This window comes from Chelonia mydas, chromosome 7 (assembly GCF_015237465.2).
Source record: "Chelonia mydas isolate rCheMyd1 chromosome 7, rCheMyd1.pri.v2, whole genome shotgun sequence".
NCBI classification, from domain to species: domain Eukaryota; kingdom Metazoa; phylum Chordata; order Testudines; family Cheloniidae; genus Chelonia; species Chelonia mydas.
In genome coordinates, this window is record NC_057853.1 from 100,488,020 (window position 1) to 100,508,344 (window position 20,325).

At 40.4% G+C, this 20,325-nt stretch overlaps 1 protein-coding gene across 3 annotated transcripts in view; it reads right to left on the minus strand.

The window, feature by feature from the left end:
* DOCK1 (dedicator of cytokinesis 1) overlaps positions 1-20,325 on the minus strand; it is a 545,102-nt gene that overhangs the window by 83,905 nt on the left and 440,872 nt on the right. For all 3 annotated transcript variants that reach the window (XM_037903703.2, XM_043551994.1, XM_027819633.3), the window contains 5 exons: positions 14,826-14,911; positions 14,498-14,654; positions 9,159-9,199; positions 7,820-7,910; positions 905-1,024 (listed from right to left, as the gene is read on the minus strand). In XM_037903703.2, coding sequence (XP_037759631.1) covers positions 905-1,024; positions 7,820-7,910; positions 9,159-9,199; positions 14,498-14,654; positions 14,826-14,911 — 495 coding nt within the window. The remainder of the gene's footprint in view (positions 1-904; positions 1,025-7,819; positions 7,911-9,158; positions 9,200-14,497; positions 14,655-14,825; positions 14,912-20,325) is intronic.

A 20,325-nucleotide genomic window follows, 5' to 3' on the forward strand; every position in this document is an offset into this window, starting at 1 on the left:
ATTTATTAACTATTTATAAAGATAACATTAATATAAAGTGACCATATTTGGCTTTTTCAGTGTATAGAATATTATGGAGTTTCATCCAAACCAATATGAAGCCATTAAAAATATGCTTGCATAATGCTGAGCTGGCAGAACAACAATTCATTCCTGTAAAAACTGACAATTATTTTTTGCCCCGTTTCTGTACAATAAACTGTGACAACATAGACATGTACCTGGAACATTCTGATGATGAGTCTGCCATCTCTACTATACATCCTTTTAAACATTTTGTGCCAGATAGGCCCAATGAATGGTGTGTCACCAACTGTATCTCCCTTCTCCTTTCCCCTCCCCAACTTAGACAAACTGACAGACACACACAAAAAATGTCAAACCCATCCATATTCATCCAGAGTAAAGCAGCAATTCCAATGAAATATTCCCTTCTGACCTCTTCCCTCCCTTCCTCTTTAAAGATACCAACCTGAGATTCATTCATCTTTCTACATAATTAATTTGATTGTTACAAAGGGGGAAAAAACAAAGATAGCTAACAGACTGCATTAACCACAATTGCCAATGAACCCTCTCAAAATAAGATGCTTCACTTTTCCCCACGGCCCCCCCCCCCCACAGCATTTACAGTTATTTACCCTTTTCCTATTTACACTTAACACAGCATTTATAAAAGTACCATTGATTTTTTTTAAAGTATTATTATCTGTAAGTGCTAGCTGGCAGATTGTTTACATAAAACATTCCAAATTACAATTTATAACAAGTTTAAAGCTCCTTGAAGGTCACTTGATGCAAGTTTACTATTTGGCATTCATTTAGCAAGAAAGAGAGAGAGCGAGTGTAAGAGAGAAGAGCAGTGCAACATGCTTTTTTTTTTTTTTCTTTTTTCTTTTTTTACCTTGCCCTTGTCAAAGTAATGGATAATTTCTTGATACAGCTGATCTTTAAGTTGTCCTTGAGTAGTTGCTTGGTATCCATCTCGCTGAGTAAGATGTGCTGCACATGCCTCTTCTGACCACTAAACCAGACATGAAGAGTGAAAAAATGGAAGGCAATAAAAGATGATGTAACATATCAATGACATTGGGCTAATGCAAACATTCAATCTTGGTTTATTTTTAAAAGTGCCATCAGGGCTGGCCCGATATCTAAAAGATTTTACAGCACCTATGATACTGTATTTTGATTTCCAGGGCAGTGGAGTTACTCACCTGAACTATAGTAATTATAGAATGGACCGACTTGATTATCATACACATCGTAAGGAGAGTGATCACTTTAGATAAGCTATTACCAGCAGGAGAGTGGGGTGGGGGAGAGAGAAAACCTTTTGTAGTGGTAAACACCCATTTTTTCATGGTTTGTATGTATAAGAACATCTTCTGTATTTTCCACAGTACACATCCGATGAAGTGAGCTGTAGCTCACGAAAGCTTATGCTCAAATAAATTGGTTAGTCTCTAAGGTGCCACAAGTACTCCTTTTCTTTTTGAGAATGGTTTATATATCTCAGCATCAGCTAAGGGACAGGTCTTTGAGGAGGTTTCCTTTTCTCCTTGATAGAAGGCATTAGAGTGACCTGGCAGTCTTGATCAACACAGTTGGCTGGATAAATAGCCATTATTAGTAGGTTTACACTGACAGAAAGCCTACAAAACTAGGTTATGTCAATATGAGTGGACAGAACTGTATACATAGAAGGTAAAGAGGTAAAATTCTTGGAGAAAAATGACTGGAGAAAAAGGAAAAATAGCAAACAAAAATATAGAGGCTGCCTGAAATTGGGGAGGGGGGGGAGGGAGGGCCTTGCTTTTTATAACTTTGTAAACAATTTGACTCCATGACTATCTTCATTAAGGTTAATAGGGTCTTTCCCCCCAATTGCTGTCTCAATGAACAACGGATAGTCTCACACTTTGATACTGCCATGTCTAGGCATGATACTTCCATAGAACAAAAAAACAATGCCAACTATCAGAGATATGATGATAACCCTGCATGACCCACAACCTGAAATGTCCTGTTACAAACAGGTTTCAGAGTAGCAGCCATGTTAGTCTGTATCCGCAAAAAGGAAAGGAGTACTTGTGGCACCTTAGAGACTAACACATTTATTTGAGCATAGGCTTTCGTGAGCTAAAGCTCACTTGCATCCGATGAAGTGAGCTGTAGCTCACAAAAGCTTATGCTCAAATAAATTTGTTAGTCTCTAAGGTGCCACAAGTACTCCTTTTCTTTTTGCTGTTACAAATACGGTCTTTTAAAATATGTAATTTATATACATGTGTGTTTTCAATAAGAACGTTAGGGATAGAGTCTTTTATCTAAAGTAGCCATCTGGAAAATGGTGAGGTGGAGGGGTAAAGTGAGACTTCAAGTAGATTAGAAAAATAAAATTCAAAGAACTGCTCATTGTTTCCTACAGAATGTAAAATTATTCTTTCCTTGTCCCCAAAAGTAAAAGGTACAACTTTGGGATGAAAAGCAGTCCCTGCAAAAACAGCAATTCATAGATTCATTCACAGAGTTTAAAGCCAGAAGGGACTATTAGGTCATCTAGTCAGACCTCCTGCATATTATGAAATTTCACCCAGTTACTCCTGCACTGAGCTTAATAACTTGTGTTTGACTAAAGCATATGTTCTAGAAAGAAATCCAGTCTTGATTGGAAAGAATCAACAGATGGAGAATCCATGACTTCCCTTGATAATTTGTTCCAGTGGTTAATCACCCTCACTGTTAAAACTGTGTGCTTTATTTCGAATATGAATTTGTCTGGGTTCCAGCCAGTTTCCAGCCATTGGTTCTTGTTATGCCTTCCTCCGCTAGATTAAAGAGCTCTTTGATACCCAGTATTTTCTCCCCTGGAAGGTACTTATGCACTGCAATCAAGTCACCTCTCAATCTTCTTTTTGATAAATAAACAGATTTAGCTATTTAAGTGTGTCACTGCTTCTAGATTTATAGCTTTGCATTTGACTTTATTAAAACACATTTTGTCTGACTGGGCCCTGATTACCAAGCTATCCAGACCACTCTGTATGACAATCTGTTTGTCTGGGCTAGAACGTATAGTATATACTAGAATTTAGTATATACTAGAATTTTAGTATATACTCAATAGAATGAGTTTAATCAGAAACAAGTTGAATCTGGAATGTGCTTCCAAAGACCCAGTGATGATGTCAATTTTCAAGTCTCCACTGCTGAGCTACCAGTCACATTTCTATAAGTAGCCACTTTTTTGTATGCAAAAGCCATATTGCTAAACTACACAAATTCCACAGGAGTCTAAAATACAATTACATTTTTCTACACACAAAGAGCTACTGTGTACTATTAGCTTGAACAACTTAATTTAAACCAAATGAAAACAAGAAAGAACATCTCCATGAGAGAGAGAGATAATATATGTGTGAGTGTCTCCGTCCAGCTGACCTATATATGGAGTGTAGTAATTCTAAGAACTAAATAGCTGCTCTCTCAGCACAGTGGCATAGTTCTTACAAATTTAAAGGTGGGATTTTCTAAAGCACTCAGGGCTGACCTAAGTCTCATCCCATTAAAACCGATTTGTGTTTTACCATTGACTTCAATCTGATGACGAGTGCCATTGAAAATCCCATCCTCAAGGTCCTGTGGAAAAGAACCTGAGGCTTTGAAGTTTAAAGTTACATGCTCCACAGTAATGAAGAGACACCACATGAACTGAAAAACCAGTAAATAAACTTTAGAAATGTTGACATAATCTAACCATTCACTGAAGGACTTAGAAGAAAACACTTCTCAGGGCAGGTTATCCCATAATGCCTATTGAAGGGTTTCTTGCACCTTCTTCTGAAGTATCTGGTCTTGACTACTATTAGAGACAAGCTATCAAACTAAATGGACCACTGGTCTCATCAAGTATTTTCCAATGGAAAGTAAAGAGACTGTATGCTCTTTAGGATGTGAAAATCACAACAGATCTGATTTATTTGTAAGCTAAAGCAAATGCTACTTTTATTTTTGCCATTTTCTACTGTCTTACATTGTAAGTAAAAAATTGATTATATGATGGATATTTCATTTCCATTAATTAACAGTAGTAAATTAAAATGCTCATCTGGTATCTGAAAATATTTTATAAAGGAGAATAAAAATATACTCCAAAGTGTAGTTAATGGAAATAGTTTAAACTCTAAATTGGCCACATAAAAACATATTGATTAAAAAATTGCAAAATCTAATGAGTAAAAGACAGTGAAATTATCTTGCACTCTGAACTCCATCATCTTCCTGGAAGATGCAGCACCTCAGTAGAGGGAAATGTTTTATCTGGTCTATCAGACTTGGTTGTGGAACATATGACCAAGCATGTTATGACAATCTAGACGTCATTTAATAACTCCAGTAAGAAAATATTATCCAGACTGTCAATCCATTTAATTTCCCTAATGGGAATAACAGAAATCCTTGTGTCCACAAAATCAGCTAGTTATTCATTCAAATTTGTAATCAAAACCCCCTGGAAAATTCAATATGACTGAAGGTGTCAGAGTCATCTTCTCAAACCTTTATCTTCATAAGTTATGTCTCTGTGTAGTATATTTCATTATGAAAGCAATAACTTATAAAAGCACTTTAGCAATAGCTTTATCCTTTAAGTACCAGTTGAATATCATTGACATTTTCATTTTTATATAATCACCAATCGAGTTTAAAGTAAAGTTGAGTTTATACCTTTGAAAATGTCTTCACACAGTTCCACAAAAAAGTGCTCTGAACCACATTCAACCTTACAACTACAATTTTGGCACAATGTATTCATAATCCTGAGAGAAAAATAAGAAGGCACCCAGGGTAGCCTTTAGTCAACACTTTCAATTATATCTTTCTAAATGTAAGTTTATTTATTCTTTATTCCAAACATATTTATCTGAGTTCCCCAGATTAAAACTACTAAAACTACTTTGCTGCACATTATCAGCTAAAAATCCTTACGAAATTAGTTGTGGTTAGAAGGGTTGATTTCTTTCTTATAAAGGACCACCCTATCTTTCATATATCCTCTAACTTAATATGTCCCGAACTTGGGATGCTGCTTGTTCAGGGAAAGCCCTTGGCGGGCCCGGCAGGTTTGTTTACCTGCCGCGTCTGCAGGTTCGGCCAATCATGGCTCCCACTGGTTGCGGTTCGCTGCTCCAGGCCAATGGGGGCTGTGGTAAGTGGCGCGGGCCAAGGGACGTACTGGCCGCCGCTTCCCGCAGCCCCCATTGGCCGGGCACAGCGAACCGCAGCCAGTGGGAGCCGTGATCGGCCGAACCTGTGGACGCAGCAGGTAAACAAACTGGCCGGGCCCACCAGGGGCTTTCCCTGAACAAGCTGCGTCCCAAGTTTGGGAAACACTGCTCTAACTGATAGGTTTTTGTCCTTTGGCAAATAGCTGTTGATGTGGGGTTTTTTTTTAGTGCTTTTTGCTACTGGATACTGCACTACAAAATACAAAAATTGTAAAAGCTTTTAGTTTATACGTTTGTTAAAGCTTAGGTACAAATACTGAGCTACATATTGTTTATATCTCTACACATACATATTTACATAAATGCATACACTCTAAATTGATGAATTATTTTGAATTATTGCTAACACAACAATGAAATATTATAGTGACAAATTACAAGAATGAAACTACTTTGTACTCACAGTTGTCTGCTTGAGAGTGCAAATTTGGATTTTACATATGAAGTGCACACACAAATTTTGCACGCAAAACTTAAGCATTAACCTTGCAAAATGTGACCTTCTGTTACTTTGCCTATCAGTCAATTCTTTATGGAATTCAGGGTTATCATTCTAGTTCTCACAGAAGCTGTGATTTCAATATACATACCTATTTTACCATAAACATTGTTTTCCATCAGTTACCTTTTCAGAATCCTCATTCTAAAAAAAATCTTCAGGGCTGGACAAAATATTTTGCATGAAAGCTTTTTTCATTGTAGAAGAATGACCTTTGTTCAAAACTGAAACTTTTCATGAAAAACGGTCACAATTATTGACATTTTCAATTTTTTGCAAAAACTTTCATAATATTTTTATTATAATTTTCACCAAATTTTTATTGAAATGCTTATCAAAATTGTTATGAGAAAATTTAGTTTACCAATAACTGTCTTTTCTTTAGAGTTTTCAATAAACAAAGTGTTATGAAAATGAACACAGTACACATTTTCATAAAAATATCATGGAAGATTTCACAGAAAATGGATAATTTCAAACTCTGCTAAACAGAAATAACAAAGAATTTCAACATTTTTCACCAAATCATTTCCCTATTTTTACATGCGTTAATTATCATAATAAAATTAAAGTTTATAGAAGAACGTGCTTCCTAGTACATGCGCTGCATGAACATCCGTTCACTTATGCAGCTCTCACACACTGAAGACCAAATTCTGCTCTCCATACACATATGAAATTCTCACTAAAGTCTATGGGAAGAATGATCAAAAGAGTAAAGATCTTGACACACTGAAGTATATGCACTATCCAAACTCAAGCCCCAAATTTAATTCTTTCTGCTACCTTTCCATGTCTCATTCTTTGAGCTCCCCTCCAGTGACATAGGACCAAACCCTGCAAAGACTTATGCCCATGCTCAATTTTATGATTTGTGGGTAGCCCCAACGACTTCATATGCACAAAGTTAAGTACAGATGTAAGTTTTTGCACAATCAGGGCCATAAAGAGAAAAGCAAAGGGCGTGAAGTTTAGATTTCTACTTCTCCCCCTCTCTCTTTTAAAGCTAAAAATAAAAACTCATTGTCACTCCTTAACATGGGTGGAGTAATAAAATAAAAATGTGATTTCAAAATGGCACACATACTGCTGAAGTGCAACTGGAATCTTCTAGATGACACTTCAGGGAATAAGGGAAACTGTTAATATATGCAGCAATATTTATGATGTAATGACATAATTAAGCCACTCATTTTAGATAATATGTATAAAGTAAAGCTTTTAAGTGACATTACATTATAGCTTTATTACACTGTCAATCAAAGCTATAAAAAGTTAGGTATTATTACCTGGTAATATTAAAATTCTGTATGTTTTATAATTAATTTAATTTATACTACTGGTCTATTTATTGACCTATTTCAGACACTCCTTAAAGTACATTGATATCGTTATATTAATTTAGATGCATTCGGTGCATCATACCATTGAATTATCATAGACACTCCTTTAAAAAGATATGATCTTGGAAGGAGGACTACTGTTAATTTTTCCCCAATGTCCTGAAGCAAAGGACTAAGTTTAAGATACTGCATAACAGTGCATTGAGCTTCCACTAGGCTCATGGGCTGACCCATTTATTACTTTAGCACAGTTTTCTATGGAAAGCTGATTTGCAAGAACAACTGCTGATATTCTTCCAAAGGTTACTAGCATTCCTATGCATTTACCTGTTTGTTAGCTTTTTTACTGATAATTTATGCTATTTACTCTTAATTTTATTGCACTTTTACTGCTGATATTTTAGATCACCATCAGTAAGTCATATTGCTCTTCTATGAGACAGAGAACATGGATTCAATTTTCGTTCTCTAGGCTATGTATTAAGTTTACAATAATATCTAATTATGGAACATATAGTAAATCACAATACAACTTTGAATTACTTCTTTTTTTTATTTTGAATAAGTTAATAATCGTAATTTGTAAATGTGGATGTCCTAAAGCTCATATGAAAAAATAAACACAAAGCTACATAGTAATCTGCAACAGCAAGATCTTCAAAATGCTAAATATATTTCAAGTACTCTACCTTAAGAAGCTTTGCATGCAGAAGTAATGTGTAGGCAGCTTCAGTGTAGTTATCACACTCTTTGTGCAGGTCACATAGCTTGTACAAATACCTACGGTAATAAAAGAGAGTCAGTTCTTAAAATGTCACAAAATAATTTGTGTTGAAGACTACAACAGTAAAAAAAAACTGGGATTTTTTAAAACTCATATTTCACTACCTCAGACAAATTTTTAGGATACAGCATGCCAAGAAAATCAACAGCGACATCAACAAAATGTACTGGTATGTTTAAGAATAGCTATAAAACTAACTTGCTCTGATGTCCTGCTTTTTTTTTTTTTTTTTTTGGAGATGACCAAAAAAAAAAAAAGACAAGTAAAGAGTTTGATATAAAAGTGCAATTCTTTTTAAAGAGCAACACTTGTAGTCCTCACTTCATTTTCCCAAACCATTCCTGTCAGATAAAAAATTCCGACAGAATGATAGGAAAATAAATATAAAATACTAATTATATGATAAAGAACAATAATTTTGCACTTTCATATTGCCTTTCTTCCAAAGAGCTGAAAATGTCTTGTGAATATTAAGGAATTTAACCTCACATCACTCCTGTGTGGTAGGTATTATTATCCTAATCTTATAGATGGGGAAATAGACACAAGAGAACAACCATACATGATGTCTGTGGCAGAGCCAGCAAAGAACAAAAGTATTCTGACTTCTAGTCTTTTGCCTGAACCTCAAGACCAGCCTATGTCCTGAGAAGAATTCCGTTTTGTTTTTTGTAGCAATTAACAAAATATAGATTAATCGCGTACTTTAAAAATCAATTTAAATACAGGCTTCGGTGCCCATATTAAACTGAGCCAACAGTTTCTGTTTACAGAAATAGGGTTTGATCCTGTTCCCATTGACTTCAATGGGTTCTGGATTGGCCTCATACAGATGTTGTATCAGACATACGCAAGAATAATGCTCTTGAATGCACTTTCATAGTCAGTAATCCATTCTTCTGTTGTTAGCCACAAATTTAGTTCTTGGCAGAAAAAAAAATTCAATTAGTTCCTTGCTTTTCTTTTGTCTTAATTTTCTTCTGTATGTTATAATACCTTTACGTATTTCAATGGTTACAATAATGAAAGTGAAGGTGATGCAGCAGGGTTAAAAAAGTTTATGAGCCTAATTACTGATGCTTATTAGTCTCTGTAAACTCAATCTGTTTACGCCTCGGTACAGGTATGTGCCTTTCATTACTGCCATTTCCCCCCCTCCAAATCAGTAGCTTAGTAGACAATTCATTTTCTCCAATTACAGTAAAGTGAGCTGCAAAAATATGTCAAAGGACATGCTTACACACCTTATGTACATTTCTTCTCTTTCAATTTCTTTGTAGAAATTCTGAAATGTAAAATTATAATTCGGTTTTAAAGACTTTGATTTTGCAGTGTATCATGTACACAGAATACATACTAAATTCAAAGTCGTAAGTGCATAATATCAACCTCAAAAACTGCAAAATGAAATTTGCCTCTGGTAGAGAAGCCTGTAAGTTCTTTAACTATAAAATCTAAAACCATGATGATGTTTCATTGCGTAACATTTTAGGGCTTACGTTCCACTGCAAAGGTTCTGAATCAGAATCACAGTGGTGGGAAAAATATACTTCAGATATTTGCAAGTCACACAGCATTAACTGCTTTCAGTTAAAATTTGGTAATCTACAAAAACATAATTTTAAAGTAATTGTTGAACTGTGGTTTTTAAACTCTAAACCTTGAGTAATAAGTCATTCACTCTCGAATTCTAATATTTTCTTAAAAAATAGAAAGTTAAAATTGTTCCTTTTTCGGTTTTTATATACCACATCTCATCCTACTGTACGAAATCCCTGAATGCCTCTGGCCTTGAGACAGACAGAGATAAAGTACTGCAAATATTGAAAATGTATGATATGAAACATTAGAAAAGATATTAAAGATGCTAGGATTTACCAATTTTCCCCCCAACTGTCACAAGGAGACACTGGTCCTTTAGGAGGAAAAAGGTTAGTGCACCTGTGACTAATCTGGGTTTAAACTGGGTTTAAAAGAAGGCACCTAGCCCATATAAGTGGGGAGAGACTGAAAAGGAGTCATCAGAAAAAGGACAGGTAAGGTAAGGCTGTCTGGGAGTGAAAGATTGACAGGTAAAATCTGCCAGAGACTAGGAGACTGTAGAACAGGGGTGAGCAAACTATGGCCCGTGGGCTGGATCTGGCCCACAAGCCGTTTTAAGCCAGCCCACTAAGGGCGCTGTGTGGGGGCCGGACCATGCAGCTCGGCCCAGGTCCGGCGCTCTGGCCACAGCGCTGGGTCGGGAGGCAGACCACGTGGCTTGGCCTCACCTCTATCAGGGCACTGGGTCGGGGTCCAGACCACGCAGCTTGGCCCCATTTCGGCCGGGAGCCGGACCACGCAGCTTGGCCCCGTTTCGGCCGGGATGCTAGGTCGGCAGCTGCACCACGCGGTTCAGCCCTGCTCTGGTGCTCTGGCCAGGGTGCTGGGTCAGGGGCTGCACCACGCGGCTCGGCCCCGCTCCAGCGCTCCGACCAGGGCGCTGGGTCGGGGGCCACACCACAAGCTTGGCCCTGCTCCAGCCAGGGCGCTGGGTTGGGGGCCTCACCATGCACCTCCCGGAAGCCACAGCATGGCCCTGCTCCAGCTCTTACATGCTCCAATGGCCCCCTCCAGGGGTCCAGTGGGAGCTGCAGGGGTGGTGCCTGTGGATGGGGCAGCGTGCAGAGCCACCTGGCTGTGCCTCCACATAGGAGCTAGAGAAGGGACATGCCACTGCTTCTGGGAGCTGCTTGAGGTAAGCACTGTTTGGTGCCTGCACCCCCGAGTCTCTCCCCATGCCCCAACCCTCTGCCCCAGCCCTCATCCCCCTCCCGCTCTCCAAACCCCTTGATCCCAGCCTGGAGCACCCTCCTGCACCCCAAACCTCTCATCCCTAGCCCCACCCCACAGCCCGCACTCCCAGCCGGAACCTGCATCCCTTCCCGCACCTCTGCCCCAGCCCTCATCCCCCTCCCGCCCTCCAAACCCCCCAACCAGAGCCCTCACCCCTCCTGCACCCCAACCCCAATTTTGTGAGCGTTCATGGCCCACCATACAATTTCTATTCCCCTGCGTGGCCTTTGGGCCACAAAGTTTGCCCATCCTTGCTGCTGAAGGTCCCTAACAGAAGCTGCAGGTGGTTCCTGGGGAAGGCTGAAAGCAGGAGACAAGCAAGAGGGTTTGCTGGCTGACCTCGAGAAGCCAGAGAACCAGGGCCAAAGGACTGGAGAGGGCTGAAGGCCAGAGGGCAACAGAGGGATTTTCCTGTTGACTTTTAAGCGAGAGAGCCAACGCTGAGGACTGACAGCAGGGGTTTACCTATTCAACATCTCTACATTAGATAGTTGGACCCAGGAGAACAGTGAGAGGCTTGGGGCAGTGATAGATACACCCCTAGTGAGGATGAACTCCCTGCAGAGCAGTGTGCAATTCAGCTGGGAGAGCTGGAGTGGCTGTCCTAGTAAAAGGACTGGAGAGGACTGAAGAAGAGCCCATGTGTGGTGGAAGATGCCAACGTGTGGTATGTGCTACGTGGACAGACTAGAGGATGTAGGCAGTGCTTAATTTGTAATGAAATTGGGGCTGGGGCTCAAGCAAGCTTTTTTACTTTCGTAACTGACATGGCTAGCCCAGAGGTGCCGAGGTTATGAACTGCCAAGTCTAGAGGTGTCGGGCCTCAGCCTGGCAAGCCCTAGCCCAAATTAAGCACTGGATGTGAGGTTTTAAGGACTATCACACTGGGTGTGAGAAATGGAGTATGGCTGCACTCATAAAAAGAAACACTGAAAAAAGCCAGATGACCACTCATGTCTGCACAGATGCAACACAGAAAAGCTGTGTTTGAAGAAAGCTCGAGACCTACTGGAAACTCCATGCTTTGCAGGATGGGTGGGTTATTGAGAGAAATTTTTCAGTTTCCATTTCCAGGGTTGTGAATCTCACATCTTTTGCTTTGAGCTCTGTATTCAAATAAACCCCCCAGTCACACAAAATTCAATTGTGTTTTCTGTAGTTAGCCCTGTTTGGGTTCAAAACTCTACAAAATTGCTGAATTCCCAAGGAAAATCATGTGAAACCACTAAACCAAGCTGTTGCCAGCTGCTCTGCTCTTTACCCTGAGCTCCGGGATCTCAGAAAGCACCGAAGTATTACATAATTAGCATATAGGAGCTGTTTCCTAGCTCTAGTACAGGACTGGGCAAACTTTTTGGCTGGAGGGCCACATCAGGGAATATAAATTGTATGGCGGGCCATGAACGCTCACAAAATTGGGGTTAGGATGCGGGAGGGGGTGAGGGCTCTGGTTGGGGGTGCAGGTTCTGGGGTGGGGTTTGGGATGAGAGGTTTGGGGTGCAGGAGGGTGCTCCAGGCTGGGATCAAGGGGTTTGGAGAGCAAGAGGGGGATGAGGGCTGGGGCAGGGGTGTGGGGCATGGGGAGAGGCTCAGGGACGCAGGGCTCAGAGAGGCGCTTAACTCAAGTGGCTCCCGGAAGCAGTGGCATGTCCCTTCTTCGGCTCCAATGTGGAGGTGCGGCCAGGTGGCTTTGCACGCTGCCTCATCTGCAGGCACCGCTCCTGCAGCTCTCGTCGAAGTGCCGGAGGGGGCCATTGGAGTGCGGCCATGCCGTGGTTTCCGGGAACTGGGTGCAGCGGCCCCTGACCCTGTGTCCCGGCTAGAGTGCCAGAGTGGGGCCATGCCATGGAAGCTGTGTTGTGTGGCCCCTGACCCAGTGCTCCGCCTAGAGCGCCGTAACGGGGCTGAGTTGTGTGCTGTGGCCACCGGCCCCACTCCCCAGCAGGAGCTAGTGGGCCAGCTTAAAACGGCTCATGGGCCGGATCCGGCCTGCAGTTTGCCCACGCCTGCTCTAGTAAGTATGAACTAAATTCATCCCTGTGGCAAAGGGCAAGTGCAAGGCCTACGTCCCATTTAAGCCCTACTTTGAGGTTTTAAGAAGGAATTAAATGGTGAATTGACGTTAGGCTGGCCCTCTGTACAGGGATGAATTTCGCCATAGGCACACTGAGGATGAAAAGATTATGTTAAACCCAAAGGCTGAATACATATTTAAAATGAGACCATGTCATCAAATATGATTTAAAATCTATGAGCCAAGCACTGCCCTGAGATGTTTGCATGCATCTCCCAAAGACTTCAATGGGAGTGTTGTGTAGGAGTATCTCAGGGCAATTTGGCTCAATGATAATAAATCCCCCACAAAATTTACTGCATGCAAATATTTGAAATATTGAGATCACATCCAGTATAACAAAAATTCAGCATCAGAAGACACTATTACAAAAATTTGTCTCTAGATAGATGAAGAAAGAGGAGTATATTAACTGAAAGACAAGATGTGGTTAGAGTGACACCCAAGTGCACATTTAGAATCCCACCTAGCTGATATGACAAGTTTTACTTAGCAGGATTCTCTGAGTTGACATTAAAGGAAAAACAACAAGCACAGGGTATGAAGAATGGAAGGAAAAATAAACCTCCTTCACACTAGACTTTTCCAGTTTTATAAATTACTATAACTTGTTTTATATCTTCTTAAAATCACCGCAAATGCCTCTTTATTTTTGTAACTTCTTTGTCAGTTACCAACAGGCAGCATCTTGTCACTAATTCTAGTCAGAATGGCAAATTGCCTCTTCCATAAGCAATCTCATTCCTTGGATCACTGATCAGTGGCAACTTGAAGAGTTCTCTCCTCCTCAGATTATAAAGTGCTCAGTCTCTGCTATACAGACACGAGAAAAGCAAACTCTAATGCAAATGCTCGTTTCTAAATTGACAGATCTGTATGCTGTGCCATTCTGTCACATGGGTGTGGCAACTGAGCCAAGTAATCCACCATCTGTGCAGACTCCCTCACTCAACCAATGAAACTGTTGCATGCAAATTAGCTTCAGAGTAAATCTGGTAATCAGTTCAGTTACCTCTGATGTCACAGAAAGAAACCACTGGCCACTTGCGAAGCAAGGGGCAGAGGCACTCCGACTGACCACCACGGGTGGTAAGAAGGAACTGAGAGGGCACAGGGCCGACGGTCCCTGATATACTGCAGCATGAGTGCGGCACTCCAAGGGGTGCCATAACCAGCCCTACAGATACCACTAAGGCAAAAATCTCCCCTAGCCACACACGTGGGCACGCATACACCTACAATGGAATCGACATGAACAAGCACCCGAAGAAGAACCTGGTGATATTCCGAACCAAAAGAGCTCTCAACCATTCTTATAGCTGCTTCCATCACTTCACACTGACTCAACAGATATTTTAGGCTTCAAAGTAACACACAGGTGACAATCCTGGTAACTGACTATACAGATGATGATGTGGTATATGGGTTGTACCGACAGGAGCTGAGGATGACTACATTACTCCCTTTCTAAATTAAAAAAAAAATATGAAAAACTAAATGTGATGAACAATATTTGTCAAGAATTCCCCTCTTTAAATCAGATTCATCAGCCTTATTTTTAACAGCTGGGTGAAAATCATAAGATCTTTCATTTAGAACAAACAGAAGTTTGCTGTTAAAATTAAAAATTCAGTACCCATTCTAAATTTAGCCAACTAATTTCTTCTCACTCACCAGTACATTGACAGTGCAGCTCATGCGATTTTCTTTATTTTCATCGTGCATTATAGTTCTGTAATCCAGCAATCTTTCCATGAGACGGACAACAAGTTTGACAAAAGTTTCTCCATTTTTAGCAAGATATTTGTGTTTTCTGCAGTGCTCCAAGAGACTGAAAAATAATTGCACACTGCTTGTTAATCACACTCAAGAAGAGGTACTAGACTAAGGTGCAATTTTAAATATTTTGCACCATTAACAGATTTTAATTATTTCTGGGCTACAAAGTTCATTGTAGTCCAAATATATTCTGACATAAATGCCACTGCTAATCAACACTTACATTTTGTCAAACAACACTTTGTACTGTTCATCTCCTCTGCCTCCTTCTACTTCATGATCCAGTTTTGTGATGATCTCGTTTTCAAACTAGAATAAACAGAGCAAGCATAAATAACCAGTATGGCAAATATTTCATTTTATTACTGTAGCATTAATGGCTGATAGATTGTTTGGATATCTCTATGATATGTTTAACCACTATTTTTAAGCCTGATTGACTTTAAAAGTCTGCAATCTCAGATATCCATTATGATCTGCTGCCCTGTAAGGATTTTCATTTGAGAAAACCACTGGTCATGTTATTAAATGAAGCTTAAATATATGCATTAGGGAAATGTAAATAAGGTAGCTGATGACAGGAAGGGGGGGCGGGGAGCGGAAAGAGCATGCAGAGCAGGATACACAATGTCGCCTGCAATGATTACAATAGCAACAAAGACAACTCAACTGAATGAACATCCTAACATCTCTTTTTGTAACACACTGTAACACACCTAATAGACAGTTTCAATATCATTCCTGAAGGGAAGAGAGTCCTTTTGAATGGGTTAAGATCTGTATTTGTATTTAAGAAGTAATACGAGTACATACTCAAAGGGATATTAACTATTTTAATAGCGGATTGGATAATTCCATGGATTTTTAAGTAGTACAAAGCCTTTTGCCTCTAGTTGCCATGAATCTGGTCCAGGCTGGTAGTAAACTAAAGTTGTTACCACAGGACTGGTGACTGGCAGCCTACCATACATGGAATGAGTGATATTATCTTATAATGTCTAGGGTACAGGTATCCACATCACAAATATATATTCTATTTAGTATCAGTTGGCGGAGGGGCCAGAACTGAATGGGCCAGTGAAACTGAACTACCCTATCGCAGCTGGAGGTAGTCCCATTAGGTCAGAGTGGGAGCACATTGGTAGAGCAGTGTCTTGAAACTTTCACTGCCACTTGCTCATGTTGTACCTATTCTGTGGCGCGATGAAAGGCTTCAGTCTCCAAGACTCTCCATCCAATATCTTTCACAAGAATTAAAATGAACTCAATTGCTTTAAATATAAAGAGGTGTATTTTCCCCCTGCACTTTGCATCTCTTTAATAGTAGAGTAGACAATAATATATTTCTATGAAAAAGAATTGTCTTCAGCCTGAGATTCTTAGTCTAACAAACTATCCATTCACCAATAACTTAATTCTCAGTTAAATCATGGGTCATTTATGCCACTCTTGTACCCAGCAGGGGCCTTAAAGTGGGACTAAATTACATTTGCACCTACTTTATGGCCTGTTTATACTGGCAGAGCAGAGTACAGGGGCCTTACCATAACCGAAAATTCAGTCCTAAGACTACTATTACAATGCCATATATATTACAAATAACTAAGCAAACACACATGCCTTTACCACAAGGGACAATAAAAACAGGACAAAAACAAGCACGACTTTAAACAAGTGTAAAATAGAGACCAATTGCAAAAGATTTAGATGAAGTCTAAGCGCTGGACATATGTTTTTCATCAAATGTCCTATACCCAAAACATAGTGAAACTGCCACGAAGAAAAATTCCTTCCTACTCCCACATATAGCAATCAGGATAACTATTTGCATAAGGACAAAGATCAACTCACATCAACAGTAATCATTCAGTAGTTAAATAACTGCAATATGCACATGATCTGTCAGAGACCAAGATGGGAAGGGCCAAATGATGTCAGTGCTTACCGAGAAAAAGCTACGGGAAAAGTTGGCGAGAAGAAGCATCCTGCAGTGGGCAAGAAAGTGGATATGTATGACTGCCTCCCATTAGCAGCCTTTCATGGCCCCTCACACACCTGAAGCAACCATAATCAAGAGAGGTTTGGAAACACACCAGTCTCAGGCTAGCAGAATTCACATACAAATCCTGGCCATTTGGCTGAATAGAATGTGTGGGAGAACCTGTCTTGCTCTTAGCAGTCCTACAGATGGCAGGAATCTGTATCTGTGAACAGCTTAGTAGCAACAAAGGAAGTCTAAACATCCACTCTTTAGGGTCAAATTATTTGATTCAATCTCTTAACATCTTGATGTGCCTGCAGTAACTCTTCCAAAAGATCCCTAGCATTGTTTGCATCTCCCCATAAGAGGCCCAGTCCCCCTTCAACTCCCAGTCCCAGGCTCGCTCTCCCAGGTTCCTTGACCCAATTTTCCTTCCCGAGTCTGGGTCCTGTCCCCTCTGCTTTCAAGTCAGGTGGCTTCCTCCTCCATACTGCCTGGGAACAAGCAGGGGGAGCACTGAGAGCAGAGAAGAGCCAGTCTTCCTGCTCTGAGTTTGGTGGCTGATGCTGCCATGTGGCGAGCAGCAACAGCCAGAAACAGCAATTGCAGGAAAGTCCTGCTCAACCCCTGAACCCCTAGAATGGAACATGCTCAGTGCAGATTGAATCTTAATGATCATTTAGCTGCCAAACTCCCAACAGGTCTCCAATGAGCATGTGTGAACTGAGATTTTCCAAAAGCTTATAACTTGGACAAATTTAGGCAACTTTTTAGGGAACAGCAAAAGGCACATCCCTGACTCCAGGGTCCCAGGGAAACCCCTCAGCCAAATATCAAACCCATGTTTCAAAGCACAGAGGCTCTAGTGCAGTAGTTCTCAAACTTTTGTACTGGTAACCCCTTTCACTTAGCAAGCCTCTGAGTGTGACTCCCTCCCCCACCCAATAAATTAAAAATACTTTTTTATATATTTAACACCATTATAAATGCTGGAGGCAAAGTGGGGTTTGGGGTGGAGGCTGACAGCTCGTGACCCCCCATGAAATAACCTCATGACCTGCTGTGGGGTCCTGACCCCCAGTTTGAGAACCCCTGCTCTAGCGCTTCTCAATAAAGTGATTCTAGGATTTATTTTTAAAAACATGGGCAAAAATAGTGTATGTTTCCCTAATATCACTCTCTGAAATTGGCTGAATCATTTTTGCTGAAGCTTTAACACACACACACACCCACCCCACCCCCACCCCCGAGGTAGATAGGCAGATCTGGAAAACTTCAGCCCAAATGTTTAAGGTTTGGTAAAGTTATAAGCAACTGAAAACAGGGGTTTATAATTAGATGTCTCAAGCAACCTTAACTATAGGTAGCGCGGTTAGCACCGCCTATAAATATACAATATTTACAGTATTAAAAATCATCTGAGTATCCAAGATATAGTGCATACTACAACCATTTTAAATGCTCTGTTTGGCCTGATATTAAAAAGTGAAAGGCCTATAAAAACCAATTAAAACACAAGTTGTGGAGAATTTTGAATTTCCCCTTCTGTGCCCCAGCTGAAAAAAGTGACTCTTAATACATTACACGTATTATTCCAGAAATTAAATGAAATTGAGAAAAGGAATCTACCACTTCTAAAAAGCAAATACAAACTATGAAGCCCAACCCTGTAGTACAAGGACAAGTCCAATAATACTTAAACCACTAAGTAAAACAAAAGTCACAAATTTCATGTTCTCTAATGAGGCACAAAAAAGAATGGTCTTTCCTCACCTATCTGAAGAAATGACATTTGCTGCCAGCATCAGCTCTCTGTGTGCTTTACCTATTTGTTTGCCATCACTCATAAGAGGAGGAGGATTACACTTCACATACAGGATCTCCAACATTTTGTTGACATCAGGATTACTCAAATCACATTTCACCTAAATGCAAATTCCTATAAATTCTAGCTCCTTCTGTAGACCCTAACACTATGGTCTGGGTACCCAGCTATGGTGGCACATCCCTCTGATGCTTGCTTTAGGTTGGCTGAGTGGGCTGAACAATGCTGGTGTATGCTAAGGTTATGGCAATCGCTGTGGGGAGTGGCGGAAGGGAATGATTGTGGAAAGGCTTGTTTCCTGGATCTTTGCTATGGTATTTGGAAGGAAACTGACTGGTTTAGATCAAATAGCAGGCACAGGCTGAGAGTACACTACTGAATATTACTTTCAGGGTCTTTTCACAGAAGATTAAAGTGTCAATAGTGGCCCTAGGTTCATGTTGATAAATTCCAGGCTTATAAAATTGTTGATTAAGGATGATGCCCCAGCATTGCCTATATTAACTATTCAAGGAGACTGCATCTGATGTTAGTCAAGCGTTACTTGCAATGAAGATTTTTCACATTATTTTGCATTAAAATTGCTCAGATTCAGACTGAGCAGTCTGCCTCTACAGTGGTGGAACGAATTCTTAAGGGAACAAGTGCTGAGTCCATGGTGTTTAAGTTCCAGTTGGTGATACTCATGGAGGTTGTATCTGGAAGTTTAGGGAATGTACTTGTCAGGACCTATGAGTTAGATCCATATCCTTCCCCTGGTTTGTGAAAGCCAGCAGGGTGGTGTTGGGACCACTACTGGAGATTATTGTTAACTCTTCCTTAGAGGTAGTCAAGATGTCAGCTTCATTTTAAAATGGTTGCTAGATCTCTGAGTCAAGAAACCATCCCTTGATGTAGACTATCTACCCAATTATTTCCCTGCTTATTCTGCCATTTTTGAGAAAGACTACCATGACATCTGAAGGAAGGATATGCCCACAATATGTGGCATCCTCAGGTCTTTTTTAACACCACGAATCAATTTGTTTTTTGGCCTAAGAACAGTATGGAGAGACTACTCAGGTAGCTCTGGTTTATGGCTTCCTTCTGCCAAAGGATGAAGATCAGATGCCCAAGCTAGTATTTTTTAGTACACTCAAGCTGCCTGAAATATCACTAACTTTGTGAACTCACATTTGCCAAATGAGAATCTCAGAGCTGCAACTAGGAAATAAGTTCAAATAAAGAAACAAACAAGATTTCACATTAAGTTTGTACCAAGGTTAGCATGAACCTTAATGAAAACTTCAAGTGGCTTCAGCCCCTTCTTTCATTATATCTCTACAACATCCATCTCCAAAGATGGACCTAGGACCAATTACTTACCACAAGGTGATTTTGTTGTTCAGTGACCTTTACTACCTTACCCCTTTTCTCGATGTCACTGTGTGGGCCAATCAGCTGTCTTTCAAAGAAATCAGAAGTCAGGAGAATGTTAAATGCCACTGATACTTCATCCCTAGAAAACCCCTTATGATAAGCTACAGAACAAAGTCCTAGACCCTTCTGGCAAGAGGGTTGAGTTTGTGGGGTTGGGGGGAGTGTAATCGCCCATGTCACTGCAGCATTGTAAGATCTTGGAGAAGTCACAAACTTGTGCCTCTGTTTGCCCATCTATAAGATGGGTATATTAAAACTTCCATATACACGGATGTGACGTCTCTTGAAATTGCCCTGTTCTGTTCATTCCCTTTGAAGCATCTGGCATTGGCCATTGTCAGAAGACAGGATATTGGGCTAGATGAACCATTGGTATGACACAGTCTGGCCATTCTTATGTGATGTCTGCCTATCTGTTGGGTTATAACTACATTATATCAACGTATATTCCAATTTCTATGGATATAGGACAGATGTGCTGTGGTGTCCCATGGGGCT